The 14043-nt window shown below is 41.7% G+C and overlaps 1 protein-coding gene across 1 annotated transcript; it reads left to right on the plus strand.

The window, feature by feature from the left end:
- The first annotated feature begins 12718 nt into the window (after positions 1–12718).
- LOC124504813 (RNA polymerase II subunit A C-terminal domain phosphatase SSU72-like) lies at positions 12719–13307 on the plus strand. The gene is given in 2 exon segments (XM_047070370.1): positions 12719–13233; positions 13235–13307. Coding segments are annotated over 2 exon segments (588 nt in total).
- The last annotated feature ends 736 nt before the right edge of the window (positions 13308–14043 follow it).

Consider the following 14043-nt stretch of genomic DNA (forward strand, 5'->3'; position numbering starts at 1 on the left):
GCGGAAGTCAGGCGCTTAACCGACTGAACCACCCAGGCACCCCAGCGAGAGAGATCTTAAACATGGTGATGAGTGAAACGCAGTAAGAAACAGAATGACATTTTTAGAACAACACGTCTTATAATTAAAACAATTCAAACAACAGTTATATATGTTTTATAAGAGTAAAATGCAAGCTTAAGTTAATATAGTAAATGCATTAGAATGAGAATGTATGGGGGGAATGGGTACTGGGAATAAAATATAGATGGGCCTCATACACACTGATGATGTTTATGTGCTCCAAAATGAGGATTATGACTAATTCCATACTCTGTACACTAGGTATAATCGAAGAAAAAAATTGTTAATAATTGATTCAGATGTTTTTGAGTTGATAAGACAGAAGAAAAATCCTGAGTTAAAAGAGTAGTGGCTTCCCATAAAAATATTATTGATATGAAGTACAATGGATTAGAATAACTCCACAAAATTCAAGTTTTATTAATGTCCCGTGTTTACAGAATGGCCTCTCCTTATTTCTTCCAATTACCTTTCTCCTCTCTGTACTACAGTGGCCCTTTTATTTGGGCCTGGTTCTTCTCTTTATGGTACGTCAAAGATGTAGGCTAAAGATTTGTAGTAGAATGGAGTGCCAAAACTCTGGAAGAGTTAGGAATACACAGAAAAATATGATTGAATTGGTGAACTTGGACACTAAAGGGTGTCAAAAGAAATGGGGGTCTCAGGGTATTTTGCTAAGTGAAATAAGTCAGTCAGAGAAAGATATCATGTGTTTTTACTCATATGTAGAACTTGAGAAACTTAACAGAAGACCATGGGGGAGGGGAAGGGGGGAAAAAAGTTACTGAGAGGGAGGGCGGCAAACCATAAGAGACTCTTAAACACAGGGAACAAACTAAGGATTGAGAGGAGAGGGGAAAATGGATGATGGGCATGAAGGAGGGCACTTGTTGGGATGAGCACTGGGTGTTGTATGTAAGTAATGAATCACGGCAACCTACCCCTGAAACCAAGAGCACACTATATACTGTATGTTAGCTAACTTGACAATAAATTATATTAAAAAAAAAAAGAAGTGGGCCTCAGAGAAGCAGACATCAGAAACATCCCCCTCTCCCTGTGCCTTTGTGTTCTGATGGGGTGTTCATTTTTAGGGTGCTGGGCAGTGTGAAGAAGAATTCAGGTCCTTGTGGGAGGCATGGAGGCTGAGAAAGAGTGTGAAGGGGCTCACAGAATGATGGCAATGATGGATGGCACGGGCTGTTAGGGACAAAAATCCCCTCCTTTTCTGCATCCCCAACCCCACCTGGTGCTCCTGAGTTGTTACTCAGGTAGGAAAGGAATCCCTGAATGGACAGTGTGAACCTGACTCCGCTCTGCCCTTGTGTTCTCTCTTCTCTTTTTCTCCTGGACTCAGTATTCCCTGGTTAAGAGGCTTCATTGCATCTGGAACATGAGGGAGTAGGGTTGATTTTACCAGGAGTCTAGGAATCTTCTGAAAAGCATTGAAGAGTCTTGGAATGACCAGAGGAATCATCCTAGCATAGAAGCTTCCATAACATACAGGGTTCTTAAATTTGCTCAAGAGACAATATGTCTCCCCTTGGAATAAACACAGGAGTTGGCAGTAGGGACACATTAGGGATTGTTAGGCTTTGTGGTCTGACCTAGAAAAAAGCCTGTCAAAAAGCAAGTAAACTTGCTTTCAGGATCTCGGGAACCCTCTGCCCCATGTTGCAGAGGGGATGGCTCTCTGTGTCTCCTGACCCTCTAGATTGCTCAGAGTGGCGTCCTTGGATGTGGCTGTCCTGTCCTGCCTCTTCCCCATCTTATTGTGGGGCTCCTACAATAAATGGCTGTAAAGAAAGTCACTTCAGTTCCATCTAGATTCATATCACCTGGGGAGGGGTTGGCCTCTTTCAGTCAGCCAGAGGAACATTTTCTCCTTATTAATTAAGCTTCACAACAGACTAAAACCCAGTCCAGAAAACAGTAGGCAAGAACACTGAGATGGGTGTGAAATGTGCCACTCACTCCCCAGGAAAGTGGTGCTAGAGACCTTTACCTCTGAGCTCTATGGTATGCGTTGCCTCTGGCTGAGGAGGAGAAAGTTGTTCATGTCCCCCTTAAAACTCTACCACAGAGTCTCTAAAAGTAGTATGCACATCTTTTTGGTCCCCTTCAGCTTTACTCTGGTGATACCAGTGGGTCACTGACTCAGAACATGGCCCCTGAACTTTGGTCTTGGGGTGGTGGGTGTTTACGGTTCACTGACTTTTACTTCCTTCCTAGGTAAGGTCACTGAAATGTGAAAATATGTCAGATTTCTGTCCAGTCAGGAACTACCTGAGTGGGGATAAGGCAGTCTACTTGTCAGATGAGTAAATAGAAATGTTGGGGTGGGTGGAGGTCATGGAGGAGAACCAGGCTGGTGGGAAGTGGAAGGAACATTGATGGTGGGCAAACTGCGGAGGAGCAGCAAAGGTGTGGGTGGTGAGGGTGGAAGGGAAGAAACGATGAAGGGTGGGAATACTAAAAGAAGGCAGGAAGAAAGGGAGGTACAGAAGAGGGTGGTTTTCTCATCCTCAACTAACTTCTCACACTTATCAAGCTCTGTATTCAAACTGTAGTATCTTTGTTGTATCATCAAAATAGGAAGGCATCAGGTGTGCTCTTTTAACCTCCAACCACCCCAGTTTCCAACTTAGAATCATCAACACCTATGATCTCCATGGGGGCAGTGGGACCTACTGGCCAAAGGCTTAGGATATTTTAATCATATTAATTGGGTACAAGTGGTAATGACCTTAGGAAATGTCTTGATTTCTCAGTCCCTCAGTGGATAATTCTATGCCCTTAAGGTTAAAGAGGATAAAATACCTAAAGTCTTACTATGCTTACCAGCTAAGAGTGCCAACACAGTAACCATAGTAATTGTTATTACCTTCCTCTTGGCTCAGGGACAGAGTGTCCCTATTATTCAAGATCACTGCATCCCACACTGCCCTTCTAATAACTTCCTTTCATCTCATCTAGGACCTTGCTATAGCAAATGTCTTTGATCTCCTGGATGGTTGTTTAAGTCTCCTCAGGATGAAACAGTTTAGTACCTCCTATTTTCGAAACAAACCTTCCACTCATGTGTTGGGCCTTTTTCAAGGCCAAATCTCAAGTTAAAACCCGCCCCCCTCCCCACCTCCCGCCCTTCACAAGCCAGCTGTCTGTCCTTATTCCCTCTACAGCCTGCTGCCATCTGACTTACACCTTAGCTTATACTTTAGCATTCTTGCAGAGTTCCCTGAGGGCTTTTCTGTGCCAAATTAAAGCCTAATTCCTCCCACACTGGCACTCTCCACCGAATTCAACATTTTTCTCAGTCTCAACTTCTTAAAACTTTCTGAATCCTTTGCTTCAATGAAACAAAACCTGAATTCCTCTTATTGTGTCTAAGACAGTTCCTCTTTCACCCTAAATTTAAAGTCTGTTAGGCAACTATCCTCAGATGATTTTTATTCTTGTGCAACATGCTCTCCTGCTGACTCAAATTGGTTTTTGAAATGAGATGAGATATAAACAAATACTTAGCAGATACATTTTATATTTTATTTTATTTTATTTTATTTTATTTTATTTTATTTTATTTTATTTTATTTTATTTTATTTTTTTATTTTGTTTTTCCTTTTGGTTCATCTACTCTCACCTGAATACACTGATGCCACTGAAATCTAAGTTCCATCTAAGGCTTCTTCTGTAATCTTCAGAGTTCAATATCTAAACGGCATCAGCATACCTTTTCCTGTTTATGCTTTAAATTGAACTTGGCAAAAGTAACAACTTCCTACTTCTCCTTAATTCATGTTAGTTCGTTGTAGGACTTCATGTGCAGTCACTCTGTGGAGAAACCTGAGAGTCTTTCTGGACCTTCCCAGAACCAATCAGTCATGAAGTCTTAACAAGATTACTCCTAAATGTTTCTGAAACCTATTTTCTCCTCTCCATCACTAACATATTGTGCACTGTAAATTCTCATTCAAATTCAAAGACACTTCCCCATCCCCCATAACTCCATTTGCAGAGAAGAAATTCAAATGTGGCTGCCCAAGGGTGCTGAGCAATTGGTTTCTAGTTCTAGGGGTAGGTTTTTGTTTTGAAAGAGGCTAAGCGAATATATACTGAAAATACTTTTTTTCCCCTTAGTCCACTTTCTATGGGGGTAATTCTTTTCTCTTTAGAATGGTAAGATCTAGAGGACAAATATTTGGATAAAGGCTTTAGTGAATGGGATCACAGAGGTCTATTTAATACAGGCATCAGGTCCAAGATACGAATCCTCCTGGCTCACATTTGGTAGCTCAATTCATAGCATTATTTAAGGCTTGGACCGTCACTCAGCGGGACTGTTTCTGTGTATCTTCTGGTGGTGGCAACAGGTAGCTAGCTACTTGAGGTTCTGGAGATCCTGGATGTGGGCTTCTTTTTCACATGTTTTTCACCTTGAAGACTTTGGTCTTCATTTTATTTAAAAATCCCTGTCTGTTTGGTTCAATATTTAGATCTTCTGTGGCTCTGTTTCTGTTGTTTTTTGCCCCTCATTGGTAAACGTGCCCTCACATATAAAGGGAGACCTATAAGACTCGTGACTGATCTCTCTTTTGAAACTTGGCAGGCCAGAAAGAATTGGCACGAGATTTTCAGGGTGCTAGACAGCACAAATATGCAGCCGAGAATCCTTTATCCAGCAAGTCTGTCATTTAGAATAGAAGGAGAGATAAAGGTCTTCCCAAACAAACAAAAACTGAAGGAATTTGTCACCACTAAACCAGCCCTACAAGAGATCCTAAGGGGGACCCTGTGAGACAAAGTACCAGAGACATCACTACAAGCATAAAACATACAGACATCACAATGACTCTAAACCCGTATCTTTCTATAATAACACTGAATGTAAATGGATTAAATGCGCCAACCAAAAGACATAGGGTATCAGAATGGATAAAAAAACAAGACCCATCTATTTGCTGTCTACAAGAGACTCATTTTAGACCTGAGGACACCTTTAGATTCAGAGTGAGGGGATGGAGAACTATTTATCATGCTACTGGAAGCCAGAAGAAAGCTGGAGTAGCCATACTTATATCAGACAAACTAGACTTTAAATTAAAGGCTGTAACAAGAGATGAAGAAGGACATTATATAATAGTTACAGGGTCTATCCATCAGGAAGAGCTAACAATTATAAATGTCTATGCGCCGAATACCGGAGCCCCCAAATATATAAAACAATTACTCATAAACAGAAGCAACCTTATTGATAAGAATGTGGTAATTGCTGGGGACTTTAACACCCCACTTACAGAAATGGATAGATCATCTAGACACACGGTCAATAAAGAAACAAGGGCCCTGAATGAGACACTGGATCAGATGGACTTGACAGATCTATTTAGAACTCTGCATCCCAAAGCAACAGAATATACTTTCTTCTCGAGTGCACATGGAACATTCTCCAAGATAGATCATATACTGGGTCACAAAACAGCCCTTCATAAGTTTACAAGAATTGAAATTATACCATGCATACTTTCAGACCACAATGCTATGAAGCTTGAAATCAACCACAGGAAAAAGTCTGGAAAACCTCCAAAAGCATGTTTTTTGCCCCTCATTAATTTTAGTTATTTGGTACTGTTTCTTGGCATGCTTAGTAATATTTGATTTGGGTTGTGTGGATAAAATCATTGTATATGAAAAACTGTAGAAGCTTTGGCTCATGTTCTCGGGTAATGTTCTCTTTCTCCAAAAAGGCAGATAGAGTACTGGCAGGTTTTGATCCCACTTTGTTAGTGCTAATCTTTTACTGGTTGCCGTTACTCCTAGAGCACAGCCCTTCTGCTGTCTCAGAGGTAAGCCTGGAGTGCTTACAAGTGTCACCCTACCTTCTCAGGCCCTGACCTATAACCTCTGAATCCCCAGCAACATAGAGCTGCTAAAACTTTTGCATAGCTGTTTACCCTCATAGCTGTTGCTTTCAACTTAGGTGCGGGGAATCTTGTCTTGGAGTTGCACAGGTTAGGAACTGAAAAACACCTCAAGGGGAAATTACATGCTAAATTTTGGGCTCATTTCTCTAAGGTTCCCTCTTCCATCTCAAGTCTCAGACTCCATGGCATCTCTGAACTCCAGCTTCCTTCTTTCCAGCCCACTGGAAATGCCACAAGCCCAGCCCCCTCTTTCTGCGTAGTCTATTCTCCATACCTGGACTCAGCAAATGCTCTGAGGGAAAAAGCACAGGCAAATGTGGCATTGTCTAGGTACACCTACATTCTCTCCAGCAATTTTTCTCCTTTAAGGCCTGCCTGGCTTGATTTCTCCCTAATACCTTCAGTGACTTTATGTATTTTATCCAGCTTTTACATTTACTATTGACAGGAGGGTTAGTGTGGCATAAGCTACTCCATTGTACTTAGCTGTGGAGGCTGGATATACTTACTGCTCATTCACAGATGTCCTAAAGCTCCAAGGTACTGACTGGTTTAGGTTTCATCCTTGGCCACCTGAGGGGTAACTGGTCTCTGCCTCCAGGCTTACCCCTTCCCATCCATGTTAGCATGGAGACAGAGGCCTCAAGTCAGGACAATATGAACATCAAAAAGAATATCTACAATGGATTGAAACCCATCTACTATGGATATTATAAGCCAAGAGTTTATTCCTGAGTGTGAAAAAAAATGATTTACTTTTGGAAGTTCTAGGGGAGTAATTCATTATTTTGAAAGCAGGTAAGAGGAGACCTTTAAACATGCTTCTCTTCTCTCTCTCTTTTTTTAAAGTTTATTTTTGAGAGAGAGAGAGAGAGAGAGAGAGAGAGAGCGAGAGAGAGAGCAGGTGAGTGAGCTGGGGAGGTGCAAAGAGAGGGAGACACAGAATCCGAAGCAGGCTCCAGGCTCCGAGCTGGCAGCACAGAGCCCGTGTGTGGGGCTGGAACCCACAAACCGTGAGATTGTGACCTGAGCCAAAGTCAGACTCTTAACTAACTGAGCCACCCAGGTGCCCCAAAACATGTTTTTCTTTTATAAACTCTATTTCCAGTGCCACATCTTGAGCTTTCTAGGCTTCAGTGTAAGTGGGACACTGTGTTCTACAAACTGCTCCTAGCCAAATGCAATACCCCCTTTTGGGTGTTATTACTCCACAAGACACTTCAGTGGCATAGCACTCTGCTCTCATGGAGACTCCCTCCCTTGGCCTTGAGAATACTCATTGTCTGGTTCTCTTCTTGCTGATCTATTCCTCCTCCCCCTCACTCCTCAGGCCCCAGTGCCCGTCTGGGATGCTTTCTTTCTCACCCTGCAAGATCTCACCTGCCATACTTAAACTTTCCCTTTCCTATGGGTCGTAGTGGAGGAGAGGCAGCCAGTGGGCCAGAGCTGGGCCTCCAGCCACCCAAGTCTTTCCTCAGGCTGAGGCAGCTGTGTGCCTCAGGCCTTGCGCCTCCAACTGCCTGGCAGGGGAAAGGTGAGAACTGGCAGCTTGGTCCTGGGGATGCATCCTCTCACTCCCCTTTCTGGTTAAAGACAAAGCACCCACTGGCGTCTACTCAGCTGATTGGAGGCACCCTGTGGTGCTGTCACTGCATCTGGTGGCTCTACTCCTACCCAGGATTCCTCAGCCTGGGTCCTGTTCCCCTCACCCAGCTGGGTCCTCCTCAGTGAGACCACAGTAAGAAGGACATAAACCTCAATTTTCAGCCACCCTGTAATGAAACAGACGGTATTGGTATCTTAGAGATGGACTCACTTAGGGTTGGCATAAGTAGATTGTTCTATCTGTCCCATGTACTATAAGAGAGCTGTAAAATGATAGCACAGGAGGGAATCTTGGTTACACGAAGGCCTGATGGTGTGTGGGAGTGCTTTCTGAATGCTATTAACTTAGTGCCTAGGCTTAAGATCCAAGGAGGGAAGATGGGAGAGATTGATTTTGGTATCCTGAAACTATACTCTCCATGGACCCAAAAAGCCAAGGTGAAATCACGAGCAGAATGTAGACCAGGGGACTGGAAGGCTTTCTTCAGATGCATCAGAGGAGAGCTGCTGCTTACTCTGTTTTTTGCCATCACCCTTGTGGGAGTAGAGACCACTTTGCCTTCCACCATCTCTGGGTCTGCTCCCATTTGGGGGTCTAGGAACAGTCAGACTTGAGCCTCAGTGAGCTGGGTATACGAATCCTTTGTCAGTGGGCCCAGCAGCAAGAGATGGTTCCTTAGAACAAACTGCACATTCACCCACTGCCATACAGGTACTAAGGGAGAAAGAAGACAACTCAGATAAAAGGTAAATTCCATTAAAGAAATTGAAGGAGGAAGATGACAAAAAACATTTTCTGAGTCCATAATATAATTTCTCTTATAAATAATTTAGTGAATGAATTGAAGGAAGAGATGGCTTTTCAGAGATACAAGCTAGATTTGAGCTGTATCTCAAAACAAGCAGCGAAAAATATAAAAAATTAATCAAGAATAACAAATTGTAAGTTACTGGAATACCAGAAGGAGTAAGGGGCATCAATGATTGGGAGACAATAATGAACTAAACACTAGTAGACTATTTTCTTTTCTTTTCTTTTCTTTTCTTTTCTTTCCTTTTCTTCTTCTTTTTTCTTTCTTTCTTTCTTTCTTTCTTTCTTTCTTTCTTTCTTTCTTTCTTTCTTTCTTTCTTTCTTTCACTTATTTCCAAGACTTTATTTAAATTCAGGTTAGTTAACATATAGTGTAGTATTGGTTTCAGGGTAGAATTTACTGATTCACCACTTACATATAACACCCAGTGCTCATCCCAACAAGTGCCCTCCTTAATGCCCATCAACCATTTAGCCCATTCCTCCCACACATCCCCTCCACTAACCCTCAGTTTGTTCTCTATAGTTGAGAGTCTCTTATGATTTGCCTCCCTCTCTGTTTTTATTTTATTTTTCATTCCCTTCCCCTATGTTTTGTTTCTTAAATTCCACATATGAGTGAAATCATATGGTATTTTTCTTTTTCTGACTGACTTATTTCGCTTGGCATAACACTCTAGTTCTATCCATGTCATTGCAAATGACTAGTATCCAAAATCTATAAATAATTTATCAAACTCAACACCCCAAAAATAAATAATCTAGTTAAGAAATGGGCAGAAGACATGAATAGACATTTCTCCAAAGAAGACGTACAAATGGGTAAAAGATGCATGAAAAGACACTCAACATCATTCATCATCAGGGAAATACAAATCAAAACCAGAATGAGATACCACCAGTAAGAATGGCTGAAATTAACAACTCAGGAAACAACAGATATTGGCAAGTATGCAGAGAAAGGAGAACCCTCTTACACTGTTGGTGAAAATGCAAACTAGTGCAGCCACTCTGGAAAATCACGTGGAGGTTCCTCAAAAAGTTAAAAATAGAATTACCCTATGATCCAGTATTGCACTATTAGGTATTTATCTAAAGGACACAAAGATACTGATCCAAAGGGGCACATGCACCCCAATGTTTATGGCAGCACTATCAACAATAGCCAAATTATGGAAAGAACTAAAATGTCCATTGACTGATGATGCATGGATAAAGAAGATGTGAGATATATATATATATATATATATATATATATATATATATATATATACATACATACATACATAATGGAATATTACTCAGCTATCAAAAAGAATGAAATAGTAGAATATTTCTTGAGATGTTATAAAAGGCTCAGGGTGTTTCAGGCTAGATCATACTTCCTCAACAGGGGTGATATCACCCCTAAGGAAGGGAAAATGATTTTGGGGGCTGGCGGTGGTGGTGGTGGGAAAAAAAAATCTCACTCTTTTTATGTGTAAAGTGTAGATACAGTACATAAGCCAATATGTGATTTATCTGTGCTATTAAAATCTCATAGGAGGAATTTGGAAAAAATGTCTAAAAAGACTCATTAGGTAGGTGATAAAGAATGAAAGATTGAGAAGTACTGGAATAGACTGATGAGAAAGAAATACTCTGGTAAAGATTTTTAATTCTAAGGAGCAAGAGAAAACCGTTACACATATCACTTATGTTTACCAGAACAAAATGGGAGTGGAGGAATGGGAAGAAAAGCAAGAAAACAGAGGCAGTGAAGGTTGAGTTAAATATTTAAATAATTTATTATAAAGTCTAATGGAAAAAGGCGAGGCTTCAGGGAGAGTCCATTCTAAGTTACAGGGACTCAGAAATCAAAAGGGCTATCTCCAAAATAAATTAGATTAAGACCATTGAATTAGAATTAACTTAATGTCTCAGCAAAATCTGGGGGTTAGGAATAGGGTCAGTGAAAAAGAATTAAGAGATTTAGAAAACTTTTTTTCAAATAATAATAGGGAAATATGATCTAATTAGGAAGGGCAGGGAAAGTGCAGGTAACCATTTAATGGAATGGAAAATCAAGATAGAACTTCCAAATTAATAAGGGCGGACTGGAGTATATAACAACTTGATAAAAATCATAAAAATAACAAAAATCAAGGGCAGAAACAAAAATGTAAAATAAATAAAACTCAAGGAATGAAGTCCAATAGTCCTTACATCAAATGTGTATGGACTAAATTCTGGTGATAAATAAATTTTGAAAAGTAAAGGCTACATGGGCAGAGGAATGGCAAAAATTAGCAAATAAAGTTAGAATCACAATGCATTCCATATCCTGGAGATTCTGATTTAATTGGTCTGGGATGTGCTCTAGGAGTTGATTATATCTCTATCTATTATCTGTCTGTGTATCTATCTATTTATCTACCTATCTATCTCTTAAAATTTTATGTGTGCAATACAGTATTGTTCACTATAGGCACAATGTTGTACAGAATATCTTTAGAACTTAATCATTTTGGGGCACCTGGGTGGCTTAGTCAGTTAAGTATCTGACTTCGGCTCAGGTCATGGTCTCTCGGTTCACAAGTTCGAGCCCTGTGCACGCTCTCTCTCTCTCTCTCAAAAATAAATATAAAAACATTTAAAAAATTAAAAAAAGAACTTAATTATCTTGCATAACTGAAATTTTATATCCATTTCTTCCAACCCCTAGTGACTGCCATCTACTCTCCTCTTCTGTGTGTTCTGTCTCTCTCTCTCTCGAGAGGGTGCAAGTGAGCAAGGGCAGAGAGAGAGAGAAAGAGGGAGAAGTGGGGCTCATCCAGGGCTTATGTTTTATCTGAAGCGGGGCTCGTGCTTACCTAAAGTGGGGCTCAAGCTCACCCGATGTGGGACTCGAACTCCCCAACTGTGAGATCATGACCTGAGCCGAAGTCAGATGCTTAATGACTGAGCCACCCAGGCACCCCTGTGTATTATCTTTTTATATGAATTACAAAATTTAAGCAAAAAAATGGTTTGATAAAATTGGTCTTTTTGATGGTTTGAAACATGGGATCTATGTTGGTAAGGTCTTTGAGATGTCTTTAATTCACTAGCCAGATTTGTGCTGACTCAAAAAGCCATTGCAAGCTCTTAGTTGACATTTATAGCTATAAAAAGATTTCCTTTAAAAAACATTTTACTGAGGTATGAATGATATACAAAAAGCTTTGTAAATATACAAAAGTATATTTAGTGTATACAACTTGATGGGTTTGGAGATAAATATACGTTGAGAAACCATCACCACAATCTTTGCCATGAACATATCCATTTCCTCCAGAAGTTTCTTTCCTTCCTTCCTTTATCCTATCCCTTCTCTCTAATTAAATACAAAACTGAACCAACAGGGCTAACTCCAGATTTAAAAGCGCTCCTTCTAGCAACACCCTTGTCAAGAGAATTAGAAGCACAAGTGATTTAATCATCCAACTGTTCTAATGATCGTGTTATGCTTAGCACGATTAGATGGCACTCCATCTGATCATATTCAGTCAGTCAAGGAATCCTGTTTGTCTCCACCCACTCCTTAAAGGTAACTGAACACAAACCCTGTTCCTGTTCTGGGGCACTTTGCTAGTTGGAAGAGCTTCCATCAATTCTTGATTTTACTTGCAAACCATTATTTTAAGAATATCAAATACAGAAAATGCTATGTGGTGACTCCTACTATACTGTCAGCAGGGATGTTGTCCAGTGTGTGATTTGTTTGTACTGGTGAACGACTTGATGAATTTTTAGGCAAAACTATGTACAATCCTCCTATGATTTACACAATGGCATTTCTAGAAAGTCCAAATGCACATTAACGTGCAAGGATACTTATATGTAGAACTGAATTGGTTGTACCTTCAAAATCTGAAAACAGATTTTCCACTCATATTCATGACCAGTTCATGGCAGAGCAGTGACATGCTTACAGTTAGCCTGCTTGATGTGGTCACTGTCAACCTCAGCCCTCATTCACCATGTAAACCAACAGGGTGAACTGCGGGTTTCACATGGCTGTGCTGGGTGGTCACATCCTTTTTGGGATCCAGTGGTTTAGTTGATGCCAGGGGCGCATGGCTGTCGTGATTAGGTTATAGGTCTCAGGATCGGATGGCACTGCACCTGATGAAACCAATTCCGTCAGGAAGTCCTAGAAGTCTCCGCCTGCTCTGTGGGGGTGATGGACTATAAGCCTGGTGCCTATTCTCGAACATTGTGCTGGTTGGAAGAGTCGAAACCAGGTGGACACCCACAGTGTTCTGGCAGCCCCGGAAGCCCCCAGGGGCCGCCATCATGCCCCCGTCAGCTCTCGGGGTGGCTGTGGTGTGCATGATCAACATGAACAGGAGCATGGAAGCCCACAGTATCCTCCAGAAGAAAGGGTTCAGCGTGCGCTCTTTTGGAGCCAGATCTCCGGTGAGGCTCCCGGGACCCACACGCTGTCGTCCACATCCCATGAGGTGCGATTTCTCCACAAGGTACGTGCACATGTATGACGACCTCTCCAGGAAAGACCTGGAATGCTACCGTGGCAACGGAATCCTGCGCATCTTGGAGAGGAAGGAGAGAATCAAGCCTCACCCAGAAAGGTTTCAGGAGTGCAGCGACTCCTTTGAAGTCATTTTCACCTGCGAGGAGAGGGTATACGACCAAGTGGTGCAGGAGCTGTGTGCCAGGGAGCAGGTGACCTTCCGGGCTGTGCACGTGGTGGACATGGACATCGAGGACACCTTGGAGGAGGCCACCTTCCGGGCGTTCCTCATCTGTGAGCTGTGCCAGAGCTTCCAGCAGGCAGACGACATGGAAGACAGTGGATCAGCTGCTGTAGGCAGCAGAGGAGAAAACAGGAAAGAGCATTCTTCACACGGTCTGCTTTTACTGACGGTCATGGCTGGATTTGGTCCCTTGCTCATTAAGAACTTGTGCGTGGGGTTTCGGATCCGTCTGTATTTTCTGTGAGAATAGGTTTCAACTCCTTTTTCATGAACTTCTGTTTGTATGATTTTTAGGTATATGCCACTGGGGAAGAGATATGAGCAAGAAAAAGCATTTTTTGGGAGTCGGGGACAAGGCCTAATAGTCATGGAAACAGTCCAAACTTGGGCATATGTTCTAGGTACTTGGAGCACAAGAAGTAATTCAGCACCAGTGTGGATCTGTGAGGAAGTTGCTGTCATGGCCTGTGTTTTGCAGATGAGCAAGTCAAAGTTTATAATGGAGTGCTGGACAAGTGATTTGTTGAAGGATATTCAGCAAACAAACAATATGGTCTGGGCCATCACTGTTTCCCCAGCCTTCTTTCTGGAGGCTCTGGGGAGAATTAATTTCCTTGCCTTTTCTAACTTCTAGGAACCACCCACCCATGTTCCTTGGCTCAAGGTCCCCTTCTACCATCTTCAGAGTCAGCCATGTCAAGTTGGATCATTTCACATGACATCATTTCTGCCTCCCTCTTTCACATTTAAGGACCCTTATAATTACACTGGGCTCACCCAGAAAATTCAGATTGAGATCCCAGTTTTAAGGTCAGCGGTGTTAAAAAGAATGCCACAGGCCCAAGGTGGTGTTGCTTGCACTCTGGAATGCAAACCAAGACTTAATTGAAATTTTCAATTTCT

This window comes from Lynx rufus, unplaced genomic scaffold, assembly GCF_022079265.1.
Source record: "Lynx rufus isolate CCGP_SWC_20201006 ecotype Redwood Valley unplaced genomic scaffold, mLynRuf1.p SCAF_9, whole genome shotgun sequence".
Classification (NCBI taxonomy): domain Eukaryota; kingdom Metazoa; phylum Chordata; class Mammalia; order Carnivora; family Felidae; genus Lynx; species Lynx rufus.